Source organism: Protomyctophum bolini (assembly GCF_963924005.1).
Source record: "Protomyctophum bolini genome assembly, chromosome: 17".
Classification (NCBI taxonomy): Eukaryota; Metazoa; Chordata; class Actinopteri; order Myctophiformes; family Myctophidae; genus Protomyctophum; species Protomyctophum bolini.
Window position 1 is genome coordinate 11566759 of NC_137878.1, and position 27430 is coordinate 11594188.

General features: G+C 44.0%; 1 protein-coding gene across 1 annotated transcript; it reads right to left on the reverse strand.

Moving 5' to 3' along the window:
• Positions 1-11607: 11607 nt before the first annotated feature.
• On the reverse strand, positions 11608-25827 carry nsun2 (NOP2/Sun RNA methyltransferase 2). The gene is made up of 19 exons (XM_080786963.1): positions 25539-25827; positions 24988-25145; positions 24064-24168; positions 23840-23945; positions 20505-20576; positions 20270-20354; positions 19209-19404; positions 17323-17397; positions 16640-16770; positions 16404-16477; positions 16160-16290; positions 15587-15683; positions 15147-15340; positions 14955-15047; positions 14725-14860; positions 13368-13448; positions 12736-12874; positions 12462-12501; positions 11608-12354 (listed from the first exon to the last, which is right to left on the reverse strand). The coding sequence occupies exons 1-19, from the start codon at positions 25620-25622 to the stop codon at positions 12039-12041; spliced, it is 2313 nt and encodes a 770-aa protein (XP_080643089.1). The 5' UTR covers positions 25623-25827; the 3' UTR covers positions 11608-12038.
• Positions 25828-27430: the final 1603 nt, after the last annotated feature.

Here is a 27430-nt window from a genome sequence, read left to right on the forward strand (position 1 = left end):
AATCTCTCATCAGCCTGACAGGACAGCTAGGACAGCACAGTACAGAACAGCACAGTCCAGTTACAGTACAGTACAGTACAGTACAGTGTGTTAATAGCAATGACCTCCCCTGCACAGTGACCCACCTGCGTACTAGTGGGAACAGCAGTTGGAGGAGAGTTGTGAGTCATCGGCCATGCATAGAATCACAGTGTGATGGCCTGATGCTGAACCAGCCCTGGCAGGCCAGGTGGCTGATTGAAGCTGATTGAAGCACTTATACGTACAAGCTACAGTATAGAAACAGCAAACGAGCACACAGTGAACATGTGATACATTGACTGTATGGATAAAATATGTATGAGTAATAAGAAGAAACATCGTGCCTCGTGGTGGTGCTATAACAGGCCATTGTGGAAAGAATTGGGGCAGAGGTGTGTGTGCACATTTTGGCATCGACCGGGGCCAACGGTGGCCGAGATGAGCTGTACACACAGACGGACGGACACACGGACGGAGTGCAAAACACACACGATACTCTCCCCGTGCCTTCGGCCTGGTGGAGACGACACCGCCATCATGTGACGGGGGGGACCAATTTCTTTCCAATATGACCGCACGGGGATAGAGCCTGTAGATCTATGAGCTTGGCTATTATTAATGAGCTGGGCTATTTTTGGCCAAGAGCTTTGGTACAGAGGGGAAGGAATTGGTCCTCAGTACTCAGAAAAGCATATTCTCCCTCTCTGTTCTCCCCCACCTTGTCTCTCTCCATGCTTGCCTCCCTGTCTCCAGGGTGATGCTCTTGCTTGCCTGAATGCCCGACGCTCAGTCGGGTCCGCGGCCTCATGGACATGCATATATGTTTGGGATTATGTAATCAAGCTGTTACACAACGCTAAGGGACACACTCTCTCTCTCTCTGTGTGTGTGTACGTGCGTGCTTGTATGTGTGTGTGTGTATGCGTGTGTGTGTGTGTGTGTGTGTGTGTGTGTATGTATGCGTGTGCGTGTGTGTGTTTATGTGTGTGTGTGTGTGTGTGTGTGTGTGTGTGGTTAGGGCATAAAGCCTCATGCCTCATGTTTGGATTAAGCTAAATCCCACTCAGCACACACATGCAAACTGCTCGTCCTTTTAAAATCCGTCTGTAAATCTCTGGTTATGGATGTTGGCTCTGTATTCTGAAAGAATTTATTGTGCAAATCCTGTCAGCGCACGTGTGTGTGTGTGTAGTGTGTAGTGTGTACTCACGTGCGATCACTGTCATTTTAACACCACACGCACAAACAGCTGGACACAGGCCAGGTGAGAGTGGCCTTATACTGAGAACGTGACTGTCACAAACAGGAGCTGTCCCCTGAGGTATAAAGTGCAGGTTTTGTCTGTGTTTGTGTGTGTGCAGTGCACGTGTGTGTAGTAGTAGTGTAGGCCTATACCAGCAGTCACAGGCTAAAACACTGACTGTGCCTTAAACCAGGGCTCAGCGATACAAAACCATGCAGCAGTGACCTGATAGCTGAATGGTTACAGGACTCCAACCATCCTTCCTTGGCATCGTGTCCCCCAGTTTGATTCCCAGCCAGCTGGACGGACTGCTTGCTGTGCCTTATTTCCCCTGCTTTGTGACTGTGTTTGTGTGCCTTATTTCCTGTCTCTTTCTCTCCGTCACTATCGAAAGAAAGCAGAACTGCTGAAAACACGATCTAAAAAGAAAAGCAAGAAGAGAGTCCCACGAGTGAAAGAGGTAAACCAAGAGCTCATACACACTTCATTTATCAATTTGCCTTGGTTTACGTACTGTCTGCTCTTTTTAAACTATCAATAATCAATCAACATCACTGTTAATTCATCCATCTGTAACTGTGAACAACAGTGTAGTTACAGCAGTAGTTCTCCACCTTTTAAGGCTGTGAGTGTGTGTATTATGTGAGGGCGGGGGCTTCAATCAGCTTCAATCAGCCACCTGGCTGCCAGGGCTGGTTCAACATCAGGCCGCGTGGGTGGAGCTTAATTAATTTCCATCCACCAGCTGTCTAAAAAAAACCCGGAAATTGCGCAAAAGACAGCTTCCTTTGGCCGCGCATGGAAGTTCAAGTGTGCCCAGGCTGACTGTGAGTCTATGCATGGCCGATGACTCAAGCTCTGGGAAACTGCTTTTCCCAGTACGCAGGTGGGTCACTGTGCAGGGGAGGTCATTGCTGACACACTGTACTGGACTGTGCTGTACTGTACTGGCTGTCCTGTCCTGAACAGTCAGGCTGATGAGAGATTCATGCTGCTTCACAGCAGGGGACGATCATGGAGATGAGGTTGTTAAGTCAACACTGACAGTAACACCAGTGGTGGAAAAGGTACTCACATTGTTTTAATTAAGTACAAGTATCAATACTGAAATGTGGAAATACAACAAGTAAAAGTTTGGAATTCAAAATTGACTTCAGAAGTACAAAAGAATTGGCATCAAAATCTACCAAAAGTAGAAAGTACTATTAACAGCATTGTGAGCTTGTAGATATAATAGAATAGTCCCCACTTCTTTGGGGTGTTTTTTGTCACAATATGTGTATATAGCATTAGTACTATACTATATATATATATCCTATAACAACTAGGAGCCGTTGGATTCTACGGGGCTCAGGGAGCATTTCGGGGTTAAGAGTCTTGCTCAGGGACACACATGGACACATTGCTGACCTGGCTGGCCTGGAATCGTACCTGGGACAACCAGGGGCTCTGGCTCACTAACCACTCAGCTATGGCCACCCAGCTATTTATATTTTATCATAGCTATCTATTATAATAATCAAAGTCCATGTAACACGTGCAAAAAACTGCAACCCGCAACTGCAAATATTTACAAGCACCTTTACAGAAAAACAAGCCCAAAGTGGCTTTATGATAAAACAGACACGGTCAAACTGGTAACCACCATGCATGTATAAAGGTGAGTTAGTTGATGATCTCTTTCTAGTCACTTGACAAATTTTCTCCACTTTGCGCTGATCGGCATGAGGAAGGAGGAAGCCAATGTCACCTCAGTTGGGATTTTCCATCTGGAGCCGAAGATACGGAGCCGACGCCCTGTTCGCATTTTGGTGCCACTCAATGCAATCACTCAATGCACTTTGCATGCTTGAACAAATATTTTATCTTTGGGCGGGAAGTCACCTCAAGGATTAGTCTCCAGTGATTTGTAAACATTCACATGCAAACTGCTCTCACATCTGATGTAAGCTGCTCTATCAGTTCACACGGGTCCCTCAGTGAGTCAGCGCGTGTGTAGAATGCAATTATATCCTATTGATTCTTGTTACGGAGACATGGTGAGAACATGCCCACATTGTGGGCGCGTCGAATGCGTAATGCCTGTAATTTACATTCTGCTGTACAATGTGTCCCACGCTGAAAATGGCCAGTCTACATTCTCACACATGAATGTGTTGGTATTTACACAGTATAAGGTTCCTTATTTCCCTGAATCATGCCTATAACGCAGCACTCATGCGGTTTGCAGCATTGTAACGTGTTGCTGCCCCCAATTGTCTCTTTAGGCAAAAAAGTGCCTTCCCCAACTAAAGCAGATGCAATGGATAATCGCTGCTGTCAGTTTACAGCAATAAACGAAAACAATACCTTTGGTCGCAAGTTCAACACATTATTACAAATATTTCTCAGTCATAATGTATACATAGCCAATATAAGCTCACAACGCGTCACCTTGCAATATGTTGTCAACATATCTATTTTCGCCCCAAAAGATTTGGTGTAAAGGGAAATGGTTGCAGATTACTATGAAAACCTGCAAAACCTGTCAGTCCGTCGATTCGTCCATCATGTCTCCATATATGGTTGTCATCACGCCTCGTGACACACTCCATATATGGCCTCTACATCTGACCTCAAACGCTTCGATCTCCATATATGGAGCTGACCTGTTCTGACATGTTGATCCCTCCCCATCCATCCTTCCTCTTCGATGTCTCCCTTTTGACTAATGCCTGTCCATTCAAACTCTAGACGGGCCCGCCCCAAAGTGCAGTCCCATTAGTGCAGCCTGAAAGAGTTCTCAACAGGCCCGAAAATGAAGGCCCTTTAGGGCGAGGTCGCTTCTCGCCTTCAGGGTGTCTTACTGGTAATGCCTACTAAATCAGTAGTTCTCACACTTTCAAGGTTTTTCAAAAATAGCAGTTGTGTGCACTGTGAGCTTGTGTATCTGCTATTTGTTGTATACACTCTCAGAAATCACCAGTGAGCATTATTTGGACCGCTGGTGGTCCTGTTAGCAGTGTGAACCCAGCAGTTCATGTCTGTTTACATGGCTTCCATTCTGTCCTCTTTAAACAGGACTGTTTGGATGTGTGTGTGTGTGTGTGTGTGTGTGTGTGTGTGTGTGTGTGTGTGTGTGTGTGTGTGTGTGTGTCTCATTGAACCGGACGTAGGGAGGGAGGCTAGAAGAGGTCACACATCACAGCAGGGAAGCGAGACAACAGAGGACGAATGGAAAATTTATATTCTAAGAGGTATAGCCTAATTTCGATCGGATCAATGAAGAATGATGGATTAAGCTACACCTCAGTTCTACTTCCAAATACAGAACTCCGAACTAATGCATCATAGGGAACATATTGGAGCATGTCCTACATACAGTATTTTTCAAATGTGCTTATACATGTAAGGGGAGCTACTTGCAGGCAGTGGCTTAAATTGAGTTGACAGTTTGGGAACATCTTGGATGTGAAGCTGTGGATAGCATAAGAGCTCTCAGGATGTCCCGCCAGCGAGGAACATATAAATCAAAATGGAAAAGGAGTAAATGAATTAATATGGTGGGAAAGAAAAAGATTGGAATAAAAAGGGACTGCCTTTAAGCATATAAAAGTGACTTCATTGTATGACTGTGTCATCTAACTGTGGCTAATCTACAAGCTCATGTGTCTAATTGTATCACTGTGTCATCCAACTGTGTCTAATCTAATTTTGTGTCTAATTTTGAATTGGATTTTTGCTGATGACTTTCCCAAAATACACCAAGTTGAAGTTGAGTGGTTCATTCACAGAAAAAAGTTGGATAGAGAGATATTGTTTAGGCTTAGGCCTATCTTTCTAAAATAATAGTGTCTGTACGTATGTCTGTAATCCACGTCATTCGAGAACCGCTCGCCCCACCGACTTCAAATTTGACGCGCGCGTTCCACACCACCGCAGGGAGTGCAGTGCCCGGTGTTGAGTCGGTCGGACCCACGGTTGTCCAGAACCGCCACAAAAGGCCTCTGCCTGGGCTCTGGACCTGATCACCCCTATATCTCCATATATGGACCTGGCCTGTTCTGACATCACATATTGGGGGGGAATGGAGTGCCTGTGTTGGTCGTCCCCACGATTGTCCAGAACCGCCACAAAAGGCCTCTGTCCACAGTGCCCAGGCTCCATATATGGAGCTGGCCTGTTCTGACATCACAACACTCCATATTTGGGCACGCCTGACACAGAACTCCATATATAGGAAATGAATAACGGGACACAGAGGGACAGATTCATTAATCTCCATATATGGCCATGAAAGGGAACGGGTACTCTGACACGGGTATACAAACAACGGGTATTGCATCACTTATGGGGAAAAGGGAGAGAAGGGAGGAAGGAAGGAGAGAGAGAATGTGAGAGGAGGAAGAAGAAGGGAGGGAGGGAGGTTGTGCAGAGTTATGTGTCCCTGTCTGGAGAGGATGTCATTACTAGTATTAGTGAGTTGGCAGCGAACGCTGCAGCTAAAAGGCACTGGGCATCACTCACACTGATGGAGGCATGCCCACACGACACACTCGCTCACAAATGCGTGCGCTCGCACACACACTCTCTCACACACACACACACACACACACACACACACACACACAGAAGCTTAGTTCAGAGACAAGGCAGACACACACAGACAGGCAGGCCTGTGTCTCTGTAACACGGTTTCCTCTCTCCGAAATTTACCTTAATGGCCCTTATCCATTTAATCCATGAGGTGCTTTTATTTTCCATCCCCACTAACAGCTTCTACGTATACACACTTTTCATCATTTTGTTCTAGTCTCCGTCCCATGTACATTTCTCCTAGTTATCAATCACTCCTCAATCACTCAACGTCGGGTCCGGGACGGGTGTACGAATGAAACCAAATGGACCCTTTACAGTTTCATTTGCACACTCTCAGAAATCACCAGCGAGCATTATTTGGACCGCTGGCGGTCCCGTTATAGCAGTGTGAACCAAGTGCTGAATCCAGTGGTTCATGTCTGTTTCCATGGCTTCCATTCTGTCCTCTTTAAACAGGACTGTTTGGGTGTGTGTGTGTGTGTGTGTGCGTGTGTGTTTTTTGTCTCTCATCGAACCGGACGTAGGGAGGGAGGCTAGAATAGGTCACACATCAAAGCAGGGAAGCGAGACAACAGAGGACGAGTGGAAAATGCACCGAGCAAAGTGGTTCTCAAACTTTTCCATGTCAAGGACCCCCAAATTGTTGTTTAGCCGCACTGCCGCAGACCGACCCCCCCCCCCCCCCCCCCATCTGAAAACATGCTTGAAGATAGCAGATGTTAAAAGCTCAGAACGTGTCTGAGCTTGTATAAATACACCATGGAACCCTGGAGGTCCCTGGAACCACTGGAGTACTGGGGGGGGGTGATGATGGGGGGATGGAGAAAAGAAAGAATGAAAGAGTGGAAGAAGAAGAGAGGATTCTCTCTCTTGGTCCCTCTGCACTTCTGCCAGGAAAGCGGTGAGGGGGCTGGTTGTCATGACAGCAGTCGTCATGGAAGCTGGGCTGGGTAATAAACAGGAGCGGAGAGACATCCGTCCAACTGCAGAGATCCGACACAGAACCACCTGCATGCTGGAGGAACCATCGTGTATACGTACAGTATAGCCTATAGTATTCACAGTACAATACTGAGGGAGTCCTTCAGCCCCTTAAGACCGGAGGACCCCATCCTTATAGTTTTCTGAACAACTCACTGCTAAATATTAGTGGTGCTAAAAACTTTTTCATGTCAAGTACCCTCAAAATAATACTGTGTATTTGGCCATTGACCACTATCTCAAAATATTTCGTTTCAGGGACCCCCACCCAGAAACAAGGATTTGAGTAAAAATGTTCGCTAAAAAAAAAAACAACCTCGTAGATCAGAGCAGCTACAACTCCATCTCAATGAATTAGAATATTGTGTAAAAGTTCATTTTCTTCCGTAATATAATTCATTCATATATTCTCAATTCATTGTGCATAAAGTGAAGTATTAAAAACTTTTTTTGTTTTAATCTTGATGATTATGGTGTACATATTAGAATATTTTACGGGATCACTAAAGAAATGATTTTTTAAACGAGAAATGTCGACCATCTGAAAAGTATATTAATGTATGCAGTTAATACTTGGTCTGGGCTACTTTTGCACAAATTGTGGCATGGAGGTGATCAGCCTGTGGCACTGTTGAGGTGGAAGCCCAGGTTTGCTTTGAGAACAGCCGTAAATTAATTTGTATTGTTCAGTCTCATGTCTCACACCTTCCTCTTGACAATACAACCTAGATTCTCTGTGGGATTCAGGTCAGGCCAGTTGGCTGGTCAGTTAAGCACAGTAATACCATGGTCAGTACACCAGTTACTAGTAGTTTTGGCTCTGTGGGCAGGTGCCAACTAAGCGCTGCTGGAAAAGGAAGATCAGCATCAACATAAAGCTTGTCAATGTACGGAGACACACAGTGCTGTACCATCACCATTACTGTGCTTAACTGTGCTTAACTGTACCATCATCATTACTGTGCTTAACTGACCAGCCAACTGGCCTGACCTGAACCCCACAGAGTAGGGATGCTCCGATAGGTCCGATAGCAATACTGATCTTGTGAAATGTTGCAAATTTTTATATTTCCAAAATGATTATATGTCAAAACGGTTCCTGTGTGGGGGGGAGGAAGGGAGAATGTTTAGGCCTGTCACAAAAATGCAAAATGATGTTATACTATATATCTGATTGACATTTATAGTACTTAAATGGTGTGTAAAAGATCAGTTTCTCCAGATAAATTGCCGATCACAGACAGGGTAAATGCAGATCACCGATCAGAGTGAATATCGGCCGATATGGCCATCCCTGGCCGATTATCGGAGCATCTCTACCACAGAGATTGTCAAGGGGAAGGTGTGAGACATGAGACTCAACAATACAAATGCATTTACGGCTGTTATCAAAGCAAACCTGGGCTTTCATAACACCTCAACAGTGACAAAGGCTGATCACCTCCATGCCACGCCCCATTGATGAAGTGTTTAATTATTATTTCAAGACTGGGCCTCAAAGGTAAAGAGGGCTTTCCATTAACTATTTTCTCAAGAGAAAATATTTTAGATTTTACTCTTGGCAATAAACCAAGACATAACATTTTGAAAAGATAATGTATTTTACACCACAAGGCACCAGTGAACTGTAATGATCCCATTACATTTGCTCAAATGGACTAGTAAATTGTCACTAAAACTCTTTTTGGAAATCTGGCCATTAGAAAAAAGGCTTTAACCTTTTTTTGGCAAGAGAAACATGGTTTTCTAGTTCTGAATCCCAGCATGAAGGCCCACCCACATCCTCGACCACAGATAAGAGTGCCACAGTGCTGCCAGTGCATTGTGGGAGGCGAGCTTCCCTCCCTCCATGCAGGACAATGCCCAAACGGTGAATGGCCAAGGCCAAGCGGACCATCAAAGACACCCACCACCCCAGCCACAATCTGTCCATGCTGCTTTGTCAGGCTCAACCAACAGACTCCACAGCCAGGCCATAAGGCTGCTGCTGATCACGTACGGAGCCCTGCAGCCCATGTCTGTACATTTTCACCGACATAACTTCAAGATGGACACATATAAACCCCTATTAAAACAAATTGCTCAATGCCAACAGCAAGTGGATTCATGAATGTATGTATACAGACAATATTTTAGGCCAATCAACCAAAAAAAAAAAGACAAATTTCTTTAAACAAAAGAAGCCTGTTGGCTGCCGGACTATAGGCCGTATAGGGCATCACCAGTCATTCCCTGGCCAGCGTGGAGACATAATCCTCCACCTGGTCCTCAGTCTGCCCCATGGCCTCCCATGAAAACCTCCCTGGCATCCTTATAACCACCTCAAGGCCAAAACACCTTAACTACCGACGACGCCTTTTTCCGTATATACCCCGTTGCCAACGATGCCTTATCACGCCTGTTTTAATATAAATTGATTACGGTGCTCAGCTGTGTCCAGTTTACCCTCATAACAGTGCCATTTCGATCCCGTGAAAAGAGCCTGTATAAACCGGAAATTTAAATTCTGCTGGCTTATGCTTGCTATGGGACTAATATATCTCGGAATCACTTTTTATACCAAAATGCAAGCTTGGTTTGCGCCTGATGTATCCAAAAGTAAGTTTTGGGTGGATTAAATGACAATCGCGGGACATGCTAAATAGCAGATATTACTTCCTGAGGTTTCTGGACAACATGGCTTCAAAGTAAGTAACTCATTGGCTGCGTCCGAATTGCTAGGGTTGTTCCCTACTCCCTATCCCCCATACGGGGATCCAGATTCTAGTGGACTCTATAGTGATGATTTCGGACAATACTCCCTGTATGGGGAGCACCGACTCTGACGTCAATATCGATAGAGGGCGCTGTAGTTCCGCGGGTTCATGTACTTTTTATTTGCATGAAATCCCCATTAGGTTTTTTCAGATCGCCTCATAAAGAAGTTAAGAACTGTTTGAAAAATAAACAAATCATCCCGGCCATTTCACTCATTTGGATATGAAGAATCAACTGACTACAAGAAACCAATCAAAACGCTGCTGCTGAATTTCCGCTAGGAACAGACTGTATCAAATAAGTCTGGCTGTCACCTCCCTGCAAGGACAGTTTGTAAAGTTATTTTTAAATTCATGAATGAATAAAGGAAAAAATAGGTTAATGAAAATATGTTTGCAGGCATTTAGGCCTATATATCTATGATAAAAAGGTTATTTAGGATAATGGATATAGTCTAATATTAATTTATTGATAATAATCATAGGCCCATTGTTATGGGAAAACAGTGCACAACCTTGACAATATATGAAAATATCAGCAGCATGATTTAATCTTAACCACATGAACCCCCGCTAATCCTGGGGCGGGGGGGATACGGCAAAAATAGCCGATCTAAGCAACGCGCGACGTCCGTGTTGTGAGCTTGTATACTTTTACTTGGGTACTTTTGGTAAAGAATTACCAAAAGTAGCCGATCTACAAGCTCTTCTCACAATACGGACGTTTGGTGTTAACAGAAACAGCAGTCCAATAAATGACTGCCTACACAATGAAGTTGCAATTTATTGCAATTCAATGAAATAATGTTAGATAGCATATTCATGGCAGGAATGAATGAATATTAATAAAACATATGTTCGGACACAATTAATATGTGTCTCACATGCATGTATTTAGCCTACGTTTGTGATAAAGAATCTCACAAATATATTCTACAGCAAGCAACTGATTGCTCTCCTAACGTCATGCGCTGGGCCTGGGTGATACAATTAATCAGATTAGTAATACTATTGCAAACGAGTAGATTTATTATAAATAAAATAAAACAATTTCAAATAAATGCACAGATCATTTGTCTCGAGATCTGTAGCTTCGAGATCCGCCAGGGAAGAAAAGAGGGGAAAACGAAAGTTTAAAAAGTACATTTGTGTTGATTTCTTTCGCTGGTTCAACTTCTGCCTCTTCTGAGTTGGAGCGCAATGAGCGCATGCATGCAGAAGCAGCGCACGTGCGCAAACGCGTGCATGTGCGCTCAAGAGCGAGCTTGCGCAATGCATTATGGGGCAGATTTGCTTCGCTGTGTTTTTGTAGTGACCATCGGATGCTCCCTACAATTCCCGGTGCATTGTGGGATACTTCAGTCCACTACGTTAGGGTGCAAAAATGCTCACTACATATTCGGACACTATAACAAAATGGCGGAACCTCAAAGTAGTGCACTATATGGGGCATAGGGAATGATTTCGGACGCAGCCATTGACATTGCATTATGGCAACGAGAACCCAAACACCAGATGGCGCCATGGGACTGGGTGAGTTAAGACCTGAGGAAGATTACAAATGTCTAAATATCCTAACAGTTTTCTGAAAAGCTTTGTCAAGGACTCCAAAAAGTATGCATTTAGCCACGGACCAGGGACCCCCAAATTATTCAATTTATGATTTTTCTAAAATCTATTTTTGAATAGCCAACCAATGTTCTATTCATACTGTATAGTTAATATCTGAAATGACACATGCTTTCCGGGTTTTAACGGGTTAATATCACAGTACTGCATCCTCATTGTACATTAGTTTGTGTTTGATTCTTTTCACTGATTCTTGTTATTTAATGTAACTGTAAATCATATGAAGCTTGCAGAAAACTTGCTATACATTTCGATTTGACAATAACCATTTCTCTTTCATTAATAAAGTCTGTGTTTGTATAACACTGATCTATAGTCAGTATGTTAAACGACTTCTTATTATACCGATAGTGTAAAAGCTACATAACTACTGAAATGCCCCTTCAGGAAGAGTTAAATGACCCGACAAGTGAGACCGTTAAAAGTATGCAACACTTTTTAATCAAGCTTCCGTACTGGATTACAGACAGGTATAGAAAATGAGATGGTAGCTAATAGAAACCTCTTCAACCGTGAATGATACAAACAGAACATTGTTTGGCCATTTTGACTGCGCAATAATCCGGTTTAAATTAAAAATCAAAAACACCAGTAGAAAATAAAAACAAGAAGCCACTTAACTATAATATCGCCTCCTCCAAAACTAGCATGGCATAAATCCATGTGCTCGTTTGAGGAGGGTGTTCCGTCTTTTACCGGCAGTGGAAAGCACAGACTCACTTGAACACATCTCTCTCTCTCTCTCTCTCATAATGGTTTGGTGTTGCCCATTCAACACAGCTCCAGCATTTACAGCCGTCTTGTCAAGTTCCTTTGAAAGCCTCTTACCACTAAGTAGTTCCTGGCTTCCCCCCGTTGGCCTTCGGTTCTGCAGAACCCACGTCTTTCTCCGAGGCCTCTGCCCGTTGTTCCGTGCCTCCTCGTTCCGTAGTCTCTCCTTCCTTCTGCTCCTCCTTTTCCCCCTCCTCTCCTCCGTCCCTCCGGCCCTGTCCCTGCTTGTCTCCCTGTCCCTGCTTGTCTCTGAAGACCTCCACGCCCAGCATGCGGAGGTAGTGGAACCTCTCGTTGCGAGGCACGAAGGCACGGATGGACGTCTTGCCCCTCCAGCCGCACAGCTCTATGGCACACTGGGGCTCCTCGACGTTACTGAGAGACAAAGAGATAAGGCCATGAGTAATTCATTAACACTGAACGTCAGCCGCAGAATCAGATATTATTCTTAACAAACACTACAATAGTTACGATATACTTACTCAGGGTTTGGCTGGTACCTCAACACGATGCTGCCCATACCTGTGGAAACACAGAACTGGTAAATACTAAACACCTGACTGGGACAATACCAGAAGCAAGTTTCGGGGGGTGAATGTATATTTCCTGAGATGTATTTGGTAGGCAACGATCTCTCTGGCTAGGAACGTTTTTTTGTCATCTCTCTCAAGACAGATTTTGCAAGTGTTTACTGTATTCTTGTGTATGCAATGACGTATAAGTCAGGCTTCATAGCTTAATAATGGTTGCGTGTACCAATCTTCTTGGCCTGAGCATGAGAATCCTGCTGCAGTTTAGTGAGGAAGGGGTTCTCCTGGGTCAGCAGGACTTTGATGTCCTCCACGGACACCGTGATCACCCTGGAGCGAATGTACGGGTTCAGCGTGTAGATGCCCTGCAGAGACACAGAGGACAGGGTGACGACTATGACGAGTGTCTAATGTATGGGCCTACAGCAGCTCACGGTTCAAGGCGTTTACTTTTTCACATGCATAATACAGTCAGTAGCAGCACCACAGCAGTGTTCAGTTCATTTTGTCGACTAAAAAGGAAAAAAACAACAACTAAGCTATGATGTCTGAAAATATGACTGAATTTACTGACAATTTCGTCAGCGAATAAGACTAAAATGTCAGGGAGGGACTAGTGGAGAAGAGATCCAGTAGAAGTGATTTTATGTTTGGTTGCGCTCGGCTGAAAAGAGCAGATCTACAAACTCCCGACACGTGCGCTTGTAGAACCAAGTGTAAAATTATTAACACGGCATATCATAGGCAGTGAGTTCTCGTACTAAGCTTCCGTAACAGAGTTGGATAACAATCAAATGTAAAGGTAAAATAGGGAATGTCCTAAATGTGTGTGTACGGTATGCAAGTGTGTGTCATTACCTCCTGAGCCAACCTGAAGGCACAGCCAAACTCCTCTCCGTCACTATTACGAGACAACACCTTCACGCCTGTATTGATCACCTTAGCACACACACACACACACACAATTCAAATAACACAACATTTTCCCTCAAGCAACTTCAAACAAGGAATATAGCTGGTAAACCAAGGACACCGTTTGCAGCAGCAAACGCCAGGTGGGCGGAACTTTAGAGAAGACACACCAATATGATCGATTAAATCTCTCCGATGGCCGATATGAATATTGAAATTCAAGGTCTCTTATCAAACCAAGGAAAGCAGAGGACAGGAAATGCAGAAACGGACAAAACCCCTCACCCACTAGACAAAAATCCCTGCTAAACTACACACAACCTTTAATACCAGAGCAGTTTGAAGCAAATGGCATGGCCAGAATTATTTGCATCTATTAGCGCCATATTATTAGTAGCATCTATTACCATCAGCATTGCGTCGTCATATATATTGTATATGAAGGATAGGGTTAACAGCAAACGCTTTCTAGTTATTTGAAGAACTGTGCCTTGTGTGCCTTTTTTTTGCCTCAGCAGGTCAAAATAGACAAAATGTTGTCACAAGAACTCCCGACAGTGCCTTGCCAACATTCGATGGAGCAGTTCATGCACCTCCAACATTTTCTACCTGCGCTACCTGTTATATTGTTTTATTTCCACACAACCCGTCAGCAATGTAACGTTACCATGGACACTTTTGAAGAATGGTTGACGGGGAGGTATAATCCCTTTCTGAGTGACTACAAACACAACCAGATGGCAATTGAAGGAGAGAGAGAAGTCTGTCGCCAGAAACTCAGAAGAATTATGTCAAAGCACGTTGGAGGTTGATGAAAATAAACAACAGAGACCCAGGTGGTACGACCGCCATTCCAGCACTGTACACAATGTGTTCAGTGGCTCGGGTGCTATGCAGACTATAGAGTGGGTGGGTGTAATGTTCACAACGCAGAGCTGAGCCATAGCGAGTATATTAAAAAAAAACATATATAGTTTTGTCCTCCAAGAACCTCGTTTGGTTCGGCAAGCCCTGCTAAAGCCAAAAATGTTTTGTCGTATGCTGCAGCCTTTAAACTCCTTTTCCCCTCTCTACACCAAATCTCTTAGCTGAAAATAGACGATTTACAGTATATTCTGTGCCATTTTCACAGAATGTACGCTGAATGTTTACCTATTATGACATGCCCAGGATAGGAGGCATGGAGTGACAAGGTGTAATATGTAGAGAGCCATGGAGTGACAGAGATGGCGCAAACGCACCCTTATGAATGCACGCACGCACAACTCACCAGCCACAGACAAAGCAACAGACGAATGCTTACCTTCATGCGCTCAGAATTGTTGAGCATGACATTGCGGAGCTCCTTTGAGACCATGTACAGGTTTCTCTTTTTGCCCTCGTGGGTTCTGGTCAGAACGCACTGTTTGGGGAAGTCTGGAGAGAGGTCATAGAATGACCTAGAATACACAAGCAAAACACACACAAACAACGATTAACCCACGCCCGCAATGCTGAAATGTATTTATCCGTCTCTCTCTTTCTAAAGCTTACTGTATCGTTGTGAAGACAGGATCATCTTCAGTCAGGAACACAAAGGGGTCTTCTTTGAAACCAAACAATTTCATCTTCTTCTGTGGAGGAGGCCTGGAACACAAAGTTTGCAGAGGTCAGACAGACACACACACACACACACACACACACACACTTTTAACTCTGTTTAACCTGACATCCAACTCCACTCACCCACACACTCCGTCTCGCTTAGGGGCCTCCTCCTGGGCCTTATCTCCTTTGGGGGTGGTCTCCTCCTCCTCCTCCTCCACCCCTCCTTCCACCTCCTCAGGAGCGGCCTCGGAGGGGGAAGCATCTGTGGGTGAGGTGCCCGCGGGAGAGTCCGCCGTCTGGGCCGCTGAGGCAGAGGAGAGGTGCTTCCTCAGCTGGAGACGAGACAGAGACGGAGAGAGAGAGAGAGAGAAAACAGGGAGGAGAGAGGTGAGAGCAGTGGTCCCAGCTGTAGTTACTAAATCTGAACAGGTGAGCGATGCTTGGTGCTGTTGGATCAATAGTCATGTTCCCATGAGGGAGCTGTGCTCCATTTCTCTCTCTCCAGACAGGCTGAGACAGGAAGCGCCTAGAGGCTCATCAACAGTACTATTCCACAGGTGTGTGTGTGTGTGTGTTACCTTAGGAACTCTTTTGTTCCAAGGCATGGGAGCCTTCTTCACCAGTACGGCTACGAAGAAGCCTCCAGTGTTCTGGTGATGAGGCAGAATCCTCATACTGATGGAATAAATTAAAAACACACACACACACACACACACACACACACACACACACACACACACACACAAATTAGAACTCAAATGCAGCTACAAAATCAAACACACTGGGGTTTTATGGTGAGCCCTACTGTGTGTGAACATAAACGACAAAATGTGACTTTGAAAACCGTGAGGCCACAGCTCCCTCTGCAGGCCAACATTGAACGTTGCACATGGAGCACCTCGGCTAGGCAGACGTTGCAGTGTGGAATGACATCATCCTCCCTTTAAACGGGGGCTCATTGTGTCACAGGTGTTTCGATGCGTGCGTCTATTTCTATCCAATGCAGATAGGGTTTGTGTGCACAGGTGCACCCAGTTAAATTAAGACAATGGAAATGGACTGGGCATCGGTTCAAAGCCTGCAGGGTCCAGGTGTGTGCATGTGTGTGTGTGTGTGTGCGTGCATGTAAACACGTGTATTTTCAGGCGTACCATCTCTCCAGGTGCATGGCGGCTAGTTTCTCTGCGTCTTTCGGAGGAAACATGGTCGGACGGATCTGCGTGTGACGGTTGGTGGGAACGTCGGACCAATCATTGTACCACTGGCCCTCCTTGGTCATCAGCTGTGGGTTTCGAGAAGGAGAACAACAAAAACACACAACTTAGCAGCTGCAGGCCCTCCGAATGGCAGGGATTCTAAACGGCATACAAAAAGGGACAAGCATTCTATGCCAACCTTCCAGGACGTGACCCCCGGCATCCATTTCAGCCCTGGGAGATCGGCGGAGGCGTCGGCCAGTTCCAGCGTTCCTGCAGGTGTGCGGGGTACAAAAAAATAATAATAAGAAACCCCCCCCCAAAAAAAAACATAGCGGGTGATTATAGGATAGGTGAAACAGTTATCATTTGAGTTCTTGGTTTCATGTGGTTAGAATGCAGGTAGCGTTGGTTGTGTGTACGTAGTAACGTTACCCTCGCTCTTCTCCAGAAGTGCTGCTATGATGGCCTCGTCCTCGACGGGGTTCAGCGAACAGGTGGAGTAAACCAAGCGCCCACCCACAGCCAGCTGTTCCACGCCGCGCACCGCGATACGCAGCTGCAGCCTGCAGCGCACGCACACACACACACACAAACACTCGTTTAAAAATAAAAAGAGAGCAATTTGTGCGATTTAAGTTTAGTTTACTTTGTGTTGCTGCCAGTTGTTTTTTTAATTGGCAACCGCCAACAAACGGGACGGATTTCCCCCGTTGCCGAGCCCGTTTTAGGCCGATCACACAAAACACATTAAGTAGTTTCTCATGGGGGTGCACAGGTATTATACTCGCTGTCGGGTGGAAACCTACAAAGTCAAAACATTTCTGGCAAACATTTCTGGAATACAAGAAAACGTATTCCAATGGATCCGATTTCTTATCATTTATTAATTATATACTTCTCATTGGCTAAATATACTTTATAATTTTCTTTAAAAGAATAAATAGGTAATTCGTATGACACACTAAACATTTATATGAGACTCTTGCACAACATAGGGCATTAATTAATTGACCAAAAACTAAATACAAAGTTTAAAAGGGTTTCCGACTGTGCGACAGCAACTATATTCATGCATGCAGAGACACAAAGACAGGTGCACCGCATGGTCTACCAACCCGTGGAGGTGCAGGCTGTTACTGGTGGTCCACTTCTTCCACACGTCGATGTTTTTCCTCATGGTTCCATCTCCACTGTGGGAGCACAGAGAAAGACAGCACTAGATCAAGCATAGACCCAGCTTTGGCCCGATTGAGTAACTTTGTATGTAATCGTGCCACTCTAACCGTCCAAGTCTGAACGCACCTTAAGGGCCTATTTGAATCATATTGCACATACCAGTAAAGATGCCATGAGAGACATCAGCCCTTTATTTAATTCCCCTGCCCTTTTCTAAACAAGTCCTTGCATTCATCCACCGTCTCTGCCTGTCACTGGCTACGTTTACATGGACAGTTAAATCCCCTTTTCATTCAGAATAAAAGTTAAATCCTATTAAAAGTTGTAATGTAAACACCTACAAAAACTTAAATCGGAATGAAAATGGCCAATCTGATTTAAACTTAGATCTGATGTAACTGACTGGATTATTCCATTTTTAAATCCTATTGAAACAATTGTGGACTCATGTAAACACTCATTCGTTCGGAGATAAAGTGTTTTATTATTAGTATTATTTTGTTTTACCTGAAATGTAGTGGAGTAGAAGTAAAAGTATTGGAAATTGGAAATACTCAAGTAAAGTAGAAATACCTCAAATTTTTACTTTAGTAGAGTACTAAAGTAAATGTACTTATTTACTTTCCACCACTGGATGTAAACATATCCACCCCGCCCCCTATCCAATCAGAAGCCTTCCAGCCCCAAACCTGATGTGGAATGAAATAATGGGATTTAAATGTATGGTCCATGTAAACACTCATTCGGAATGACCTTTTCCCATGTAAACACGCAGCAAAAAAACTTACTTCTGAATTAATTCATTCTGAATGAAAAAGCCCTCATGTAACCGCAGCCACTGTGATCATCAGTCCAACTTCTCATATTATCCTGTAACTTTAACATGGCCAACTCCCACATGTGACATAATGTTGAAGCACAGTAATACCATTGTTCAATTTAACCACTTTCAATCTGGTCTCCCTATTTTTTTGCCATGTCATTGTATGTGAACATTGCAAAAACATTATCAAACTGAAAGAAAAAGAAAGACAAAATAGAAGCTCTACAGGCTCACTGTGTCTTGCATCCTCCTCCTCACATGCTGTGAACTTGTAGATCAGCTATAGTATTGTCACTATCATACGACGAAGAATATTGGGATTTTGTTAAACGTGTGTGCACAGTCACAGACACACACACACACACACACACACACACACACACACACACAGATACGGGATCTCAGCGTTTGTTAGATGTAAGAAAAGAAGGGGGTCCTCCCAGGATGAAAGGTTTGGAATCACTGCACCAAACCACCAGAGGTCCATGGAGGGTAAAAGCACAAGCCGTCTGAATTTGTGGCTTTTAGTTAACTGATCATTATCTCCCCTCCCCTCCCTCCGTCTCACCATTCTGCCTGCTCTCCACCCCGTGTTGTCCTTGGCAGGAGCACTGGGCTCCAGCGGTGCAAAAGCCAGTCATAATGCAGTCTGCATTGGCAAACCATAATGCAGTTTCTGCCATGGCCGCAGAACACTAAACTGCGCATACAATGGGAGTAAAGGGAGACTATGTATTTTGTACTTTGCTTTGAGATGGTCTGTCATCACTCTCCAACCAATCCTACAGAAGAGAGATTGAATCTCACATGCCCTTCTTCTGGCCTGCCTTCTTCAAACGGAACGTTAGCAAAACAAAAGCTTTGTTTCGTCTCCCTCCTCCACCTCTCCGCCGGGGGAGATTCAAGGCCCGGCTCTACCGTTACATTACATGCAGTGTCTCTAGTAGCACACCCAGGAGGAGACCGGGCCCACAGGTTATGTTATACGACACCTCTGCTGACCTGCAGGGAACGTCGCAGAGGATGCGGTCGTAGAAGAGCACGTCCTTCTCGCCGTTGGCGTCTATGATCTGGAGCGTGGGGATGCAGGACGCGTCGTGGTTGACCACCATGATGCACGGGCTGTTCAGACGCTTGGCCTGGTGGACCAGCAGGTAGCAGCGCTTGTTGTCCACGTCGTTGGCGATCACAAAGCCCTCTGGAGAGAAGAGGAAAACAAACCATAAACAGATGGCCGTCTGTCCATGAGAGGAAGCGGATATGGACATGATTGATTAGCAGATGTAACAATCAGCTACAGAACCAGCTTGTTGTTTTATCCTTGTGATGTACCCACCGTTTTGTAAAAATATAACACAATACGTTCTGCTAAGAAGTGATGTCTCTTACATTCACAAGAGATGTGTGATATTCTGCCTCATTTGTATTTATTTTTTGAGCAACAACCTTATAAGAATTTTATATTGTGTCACTTTATGACTTTTTTCCACGATATTTCCAAGATGTTTGTACTAAAATGGCTTTCTCTAGCGAGGCAAATCAGGAGAAAATCTACTTTGTTATCAACCTCTCTCTATCCCAGCAACACACTCTCGCGATATTTGGGAAGATATCTGAAGTGTCTCTCTGTCCATCTGCAGTCTTACGGATGACACATTTAAGATGAGATTACGGTAGATACTGTATGTGAATATTATAACGTGAAATTAATATATATTAAAAGTGAAATTAAATGTGTGTTCCATTGCTTAATAATATCATTTGTCTGTCTTGGTTGATGGGGGCCGATTTGGGACATTTTCCAGCATGTTATTTCTCCTAGTAGCAGTGTGTTAACATGCACATTCACAACACCTGTGAACAAAAATAAATGCCTTTCTATATAAAGACAAGTTTGATAAGTTACAATGCCAAAACCTTAATGCAGTAGTAGGCTGTAATAATAGGGACTTTAAGCAACGACGGCTACGGCAGTCCGCTCTGGCAACCAGAAATGGATCAGTGCTCGATACATAAACCTGTTAAAAGTGTAAAACTTTAATTTGTGTATTTGCGTTCCTCACCTGGGAATGGCACGTCCATGTCAGAATGCAGCATCTCGATCAGCTGGGCTGTCTTAGAGCCTGGGGCAGCACACAGGTCCAGAATCTACAGAACAAACACAATTAGTGTTTCTATTGAACACACCACACACACTTTTTATTTTTATTTTTTAACTCTGGACCACTATAGGATCTTAACAATCCTCAAGGAATATAGAATATTTAATAGCTTGTGTGTGGTTGTTTTTTTGTTTACCTTATGGTGAGGCTCTATCTTCAGCAGCAGTGGAGGGATCATGCTGACAGCTTCCTGTCGACTGATGTTTCCCTGGTAGGTGGAAGACAGAGGAGGAGGAAGTACATCATAATGCTTACTTCAACTCTCACTGACTGCGGCTGCACAATATTACAGCACACAAATAGAACACAAGACAACAATAACTGCATTTTTAATAGGAGGGACACTGAAGATAGCTTCCTTATAGTGTTCGAAAGGCTGTGCAGAATCTCTAGCCTACAAATCCAAGTTGCATGTTGGACATTCCAACGTTTTGTTTGCAGGTATGGGAGTCAAAGTTAAGCCTTAAGACATTTTAATGCCGCTTAGAATTCACTTCAAGGCCAAACTTAAGAGAAGCAAAACTTACGAGAATAAACATGAAGTGAAAGATGCAATATTATCAAGAATGAAGCTAGCAGAACTTGGGATACTGGAATTACACAAACCGCTCTTGAAACACATGCCTTTCATTATTCCCTAACTGTACAAACAGATCCTCTTATGGATGGGTAGACTAGACTCCTGCAGAGCCAGGAGACTATCTTTTAAGTTATCCCTTGGCAAAACTCATTTGCACATACAGTATGGTCATACTATAGATCTGACCATATTGGGAATAAATTGCAGCAATAAATATTTAATTTGATCCATTTCAAGGCCTTAAATTAATATTAACATAAGACTATTCTTTAATGACCCACTGAGCATATTAAGAATCAGCATTAGAGTATTTTGTTTGACAGAGTGAATACTGCATATTGCAGTTCATTTGACAATTACAGCAATGTTTAGCCAAAATGTTGCAATATTTCTTCAATATCATGCAAACCTAACTTCCACAAACATTGTCTATTAACAGTCATTTATACAGGGAAGATTTGCTATATGTGCATTTCCTCAGCAATGTTGTGCTCCACTGTCATTCAATTCTAGACATTTAAACCTGGGTAATAGGAAATAATACCAACACCGGTTTTCTACTTTTTCTCCATTCACAGCAGTTCTACTTAAGTTGCTGGTATTTTAACCACATGAACCCTAGTGCACCTATTCTGGGGGAAAGACACTGGAGCAAAATACAGTAGCAAATCTACAAACTTGTAGAGAAGCTATTTTTGGCAAAGCGATTTGAGATAGAGAGGAAATAAATAGGTGGCGGCATATTACAGACCCCTGTGGGACTCCGGTCAACAACGCATGTACTAGGTTACTTATGGCCTTGCTCAAGTGCAACCCACAACACTTTGGCCCTCATTTATCAACCGTGCGTACGACAAAATATGGGTGCACGCCGAAATTACCATTTCCGGCAAAGCTTGAAATTGAACTTGACAAAGCTCGTGAGCTGGCGTACGCTTGTTTTTCTGTCGTAGAACGGCGGAGCAGCATTGTTTGACCAGCTGAGAGGCTGCCAAAGGCATCGAAACATATGTATTCACTCCTAAAATGTTAATATAAAACTGTATGTATGGGCTACACGTGTAAAAAATAAATAAAAAATAAATAAAAAAGGAATAGACCTACAAGACGTGTCTTTGTGTCATATGAAATTTGTAGGAGCTTTCCAACTTTACAATTAAAATCGCGCTTGATTTAAGCCATTTAAACAGTGTTTGGCATGAGCGCATACATGCGAGGATTTGGGCTGTCTGTGCCGGAATATTTCCATGACGTTGGAAAGTAGCCTACAGTGCAATGCAGCTGCGGAGAGTCCCAACATGCATGGGTAGCCTATATACTGTACTGTAGCCTAATCTACAGCAGGCCAACAATGTCTTTCTGGAGTTACGGTATATGCAATCTCCTCCTCGTTTAATAAACCTGACGTGTCACTGGAATGTCAAATGTGCCGTGCCAGCCCAGCACAAGTGCATGGGAACCGCATCGGCGATAAGTATAGGCTAACCCAGCCAGTCAGCCCACCACCACCAGTACCATATATTTTGGCTGCACATTAATATAATTGACAGTTGACAGTCCTGCAGCCACTGCAGCGACTAGCGACTGCGAGGCAATCTAAATAGACTGTCGAACGTGCATGCATGGTCAGTTGGTCACGGACGGACCACAGTGATAGAGAGAGACAGACAGGACAGGAGGAGCACCTGCAAAACAGCAGCGTGTGTGTGCCTATTTGTTATTTAATTATGGTTCAGGTTCTCGTTCACTAATATATCTTGTTGTATATTATTAAATTAAAAATACTTTAATAATTTAATATACAACTAACAAACACAGTGAAAGTTGCTTGCAAATTGCGATATGTGCGTGCGTGCATGGCGTGCGGGGGGTGAGGCGGGCAGCAATAAGGGAAGCGAAGCGAGAGGAGAAACAGACAGCTATATTTAATGTGTCATGTAGGTGCGTGCGTGCATGACAGCAAGGCAAGCGAGGTGAGAGGGAAACAGACAGGGTAGGCCTACAACTTTATTTAATTCATGCAGGTGTTCGTTCTTTATTTATTAAACAACACACCAGTTAGTTGGGCTTGCAGGTTGCGTGTGCGTGCTGTGCGTGTGTATGAGAGAGGGGGGTGAGGCGGGCAGCAGCAAGGCATGGGAGAAACTTATTTTTTCATGTTACCATGGTTTCAGGAAACGTATTGCCATTTTCATGTCGCAAAAACGAGGGCGAGGCTTGATTTCATAGGGCGTGCCAGATAGATTTCAGCCGTCACATTTATTAACGTCAGAACGAAATGAAGGAAGAATCAGCTGTTTGCGATCACTTTATAAATGCCGTGGCAACGTGGGTGTACTACGAAACCTGCACTCGAATCTGTGGCAGATTTTACACTCGATTGATAAATGAGGGCCTTTGACTGCCACCAAAGACTTCGGCACTAGTCCCTTTTCTGCCGTCTGGATGAATGGTTCTTTTATTTTTAAAACCTTCACTTCCCAAAACAATTAGGACTAATCTGTCTAACGAAGCTTTAAAAGTCGTTCAGAACAGAAGCGTTAATATTGTAAACACGAGGTAGCACCTATTTAGTATTGAGCCCTTAACATCCGTGTTCTGATCAATCACATCAATCTGAGTCTCAATTCCAAGAAAAACTGTGAAAGATTGTTTTTTTGCATAGACTATTACAGCAGTCTATGCAGCGACCATCTTGGTCCAGACTCCAGGCAAATACACCGAGCCGAGGGTTGCCTAGCGACATGGAACACTGCTTAGTTATGTGTTAAGTAGGATAGAGCACTCCACATTCACTTGCTCTCAGTCGCCCCAGGTTTTTTCTCAGCAGGGAATTGCAGATCTACAAGCTCACAACGTGTCACAACAGGCTCACATGTCTGGTGACTCACCGACTCCGTCTCGCTGACCAGGAACTGGTGGAACTTCTCCAGCAGGGGAGACTTCCTGAGGATCTTACGGCTCATGTTGGTATGCCAAGCAAGCTCGTCTGGGTACCTGCTCTCACACACACACACACACACACACGAGCAACAGCTTGTACTAGGCATTTAAATTCAGTCTGTTACTTTATCGCATGACAAACAGCGAAGATGGTTCAAGTGGTTACACATACCAGCTCAGAGGCTGTGGAGCTTCTATCTTCTGGCCGTCAATCTCAACTTCCTGGATCTCCTTAAAGTACTTCTCCTTCAGAGTGTGGAGGATTTCTTTGGCATGGCTGGAACAAAGCGGTAGAGAGTTGATTGATTAAGAGCATTGCAGGCTGCAACGTCTGCCCTTACGAATGGATTTGTCAATTAAATATTCACAGATGGCTGATCTAGAGAACTACTAGCCTGAAAGAGACCTATGGTTTTCTGGGCATAGAGGGGCGGACCATATCCCGTCTGAGACAGCTATTGGTTCACCAACCCATGTGCCCGGCTGCCCGCCTCACCACCCCCCCACTGCTCCCGACTCCACAGAGGTTTTTATCTAACCTGACTCTGCCAGATTGCGGCAGTATTAAATGTCAGGGTTTTAGAGTAGACGCAACCCTCAATCGATCCCAGCTCTAACGGCCACTCATAAACAGAATCACCAGTTTTGCCAGCTTGTGAGAGAAATAAGCTACTAGGCCACATGAGCACGACTATATACTGTATACAGTCATCCATCGATCCGTCCATTGTAGATCAGACTTTTAATCACACTTGTGTGAAGTGAGGGGTGCTCTTATCATACATCATCACACTGTACATCACATTCTGTGCTCAGCTAATCACCTGAGCATGTTCCGTGCTAGAAACACACAAAGCTGTGCATAGGAAATGTAATAAATAAAATGTGGAATACAACAATATAAATCTGGTACGGGACTCCCTCCCTGGCACAAAACATTTTCAGATGGGGGTTAACTGTTAGGGACAAATACATTTACTATTAATTTGGCTGTCCTTTAACCAACAAAACGCAACCATCAATATTAACAAGCAACTTTACAGAAAAGGCCCAAAGTGGCTCATAATAAGCAGACCACGGCAACACTGGCCATCACCTCTTGTATCCAGTGATGCGGATGGTGGCTGGCAGAGGTTCCCTCATGGCGTCCATGAACTGCTCAAACTCTCCCTCTGGGACCAGACCCAGCTCCTTGTAGTACCTCTCAAACAGCTTGTTCTCTTTGATGATGTCGGCATATCCTGCCCCCCATCCCTGCATGGGACCATGGAGACAAACCATATGGAGGAGAAGTTATTCGGAATATAAACAACAGACTGAAGGCCAAGGGGGATGATGAACTATGTTTATTTATTTGATATGGACATCGCAATCACATTGCACAATTCTACAGTACACTGTACACTCTCAGACTTGAATATGGGACTTTGGGAGTCCTTGAAATAAAATCAAGTTTTAGAAACCATAAAAGCAGTGAAGCTACCCACAAAGCTAAGCTAGTGTCTAGCCTTTATACAATTAAGAATGGCCTCATAACATTCCTCTAATTAACCTCTTCGTGTCTTATGCTCCAAGGCTAAGCTAGTGTCCAACAACGCTGGTCAAATATAGGTAGGTAGATGTATTGTAGTCTGTTGTTGAACTCACAGCATTGGTGTCTCTGTCATCTTTGCGACCACCAAGCTGGTTCAGGTTGTGGTTCTTCTGTCTCTGCCTGCTTCTCTTCCCCATCTTTAGAAGTGCACTGTCTGCAGACCACCGACAACTAGCTGGAATCTAAGCAACGCTTATCGCACGGTGGCCGCTGATAAAGTCGGCGGAGTGTGTGTGTGTGTGTGGATTGGAATGGAATATAGTCTTGCACTCTTTCTCCAGATGTATATTTTTCAATACAACGTGCTAACATTTATCGCGCATCAAGTCTGCGCAAGCATGTGAGCCAGGACCCCTTTTTTTTTTTGGCAGCCCCCAAATCTGCCTGATATTTATTATAAAATGCAGTTCCACCCGCACCGCAGTTCACTATAACGGGCTGTTTCTCTTATACTTGCAGGAGACTATTACAATATGTATACACACTACACATTCGTGTATTGTTTCTTTGTTATAGCATCAGGTGACTGTTGAGTAATATGGAATGCAAATACGGTAACATACGATTGGTTTATAGCACCGATGCCCCTCCTCCCAGAGAACCTGATTGGTTTATGTAGACTGCAGAGGACTGGGCAGTGTTCTGTTGCCATGTCCTCTTATCATAAGCGACTTTGGGCACGTTTTTCTGTAAAATGCTTATTTGTGCTTGCTTCCAATTTCTAAATGTTTAAACCAGTGGCTCAGTGGCTGTGTCTCTCAAACATTTTTATGTCATGGAGCCAAGGACAAGGACCCCAAATTAAAGCCTATTCCACACCTAGTAGTAATAATACTAATAATAAATGTAACAACAATCAACCAATGCAGCCAACTAGTCACAACTTGCAAATGTAACGACCCGGATTCGAACTCGGGTGTCCTGCGTGAAAGTCCAACATCTTAACCACTAGGATCTTTGGTCTAGTGACTAGTGGGATATCCCTTTGATCTAGTGGTTAAGATGTTGGACTTTCACTCGGGAGGCCTGAGTTCAAATCCCAGGCATTACATCGGTGCCGTGACCCGAATCGGGTTTCCCCGTGGGAGGAGGTCAAAAGGGAGGTGAGTGGTTCAGAGCCTCTGCCTGATGGCCACAAAAGTATAATATCTCCCCAAGTCCAGAGGGATGTCCCTTTGGTCTAGTCACGGTTAAGATGTTGGAGTTTCACACGACTTTCCCGAGTTAGAATCCCGGGCGTTACACAAAGCAAGAAATTGCAGTGGTGTGGACTCTGGTCTGGAGTCTCTGGACTGACCTGTTCCAGAACAGTGTCATTTGGGGATAATGGTTGCAAGCAAGGAGTTAAGTAGTTGCAGTTGTTGTTGCAAGGAGTTACACCCACATTGGCGTGGACTGGCTGGCCTGCCCTTATGCCTGCGGAACCCCATCTGAACATTTTATTTATTTATTTGTGTTGTTAAAATATTCAATTTTATTTATTTTTTCAAGACTGTTTTGAAAATAGCCCATATAGGTTAGGTCTTTTAAGTCCTCAATTTTCTTTTTGCTATTTGACCAAAACAAAAATTAAATATTTGAAAAATATACAAAAAGTAGGCCTAATCTAAAGTATGTATGATGTGAACATGGATGGTACATTATCAGACATAATTCTTGTTTATTTATGCCCCAAAATGACTGGATATACAGGTTTTGTAGAAATTTGTAGCAATTGTAGAAATATTAGACAACCTTAATTGTTGAATATGTATTGCATGTTCTAATCATGTATACTTTACCTAATTAACATAATTTTGGACACAATGGACAATTTTGCATTGAGGTAGAGGTGCCCAGATGTCCCATTATCCCACTGCCTGCCTATTTGTTCATAGACATGATTGCTTATTTCTCTTGCAAGATCTGGCAACACTGGCTGTTACGTAGGAGCTGTTCATGTTCA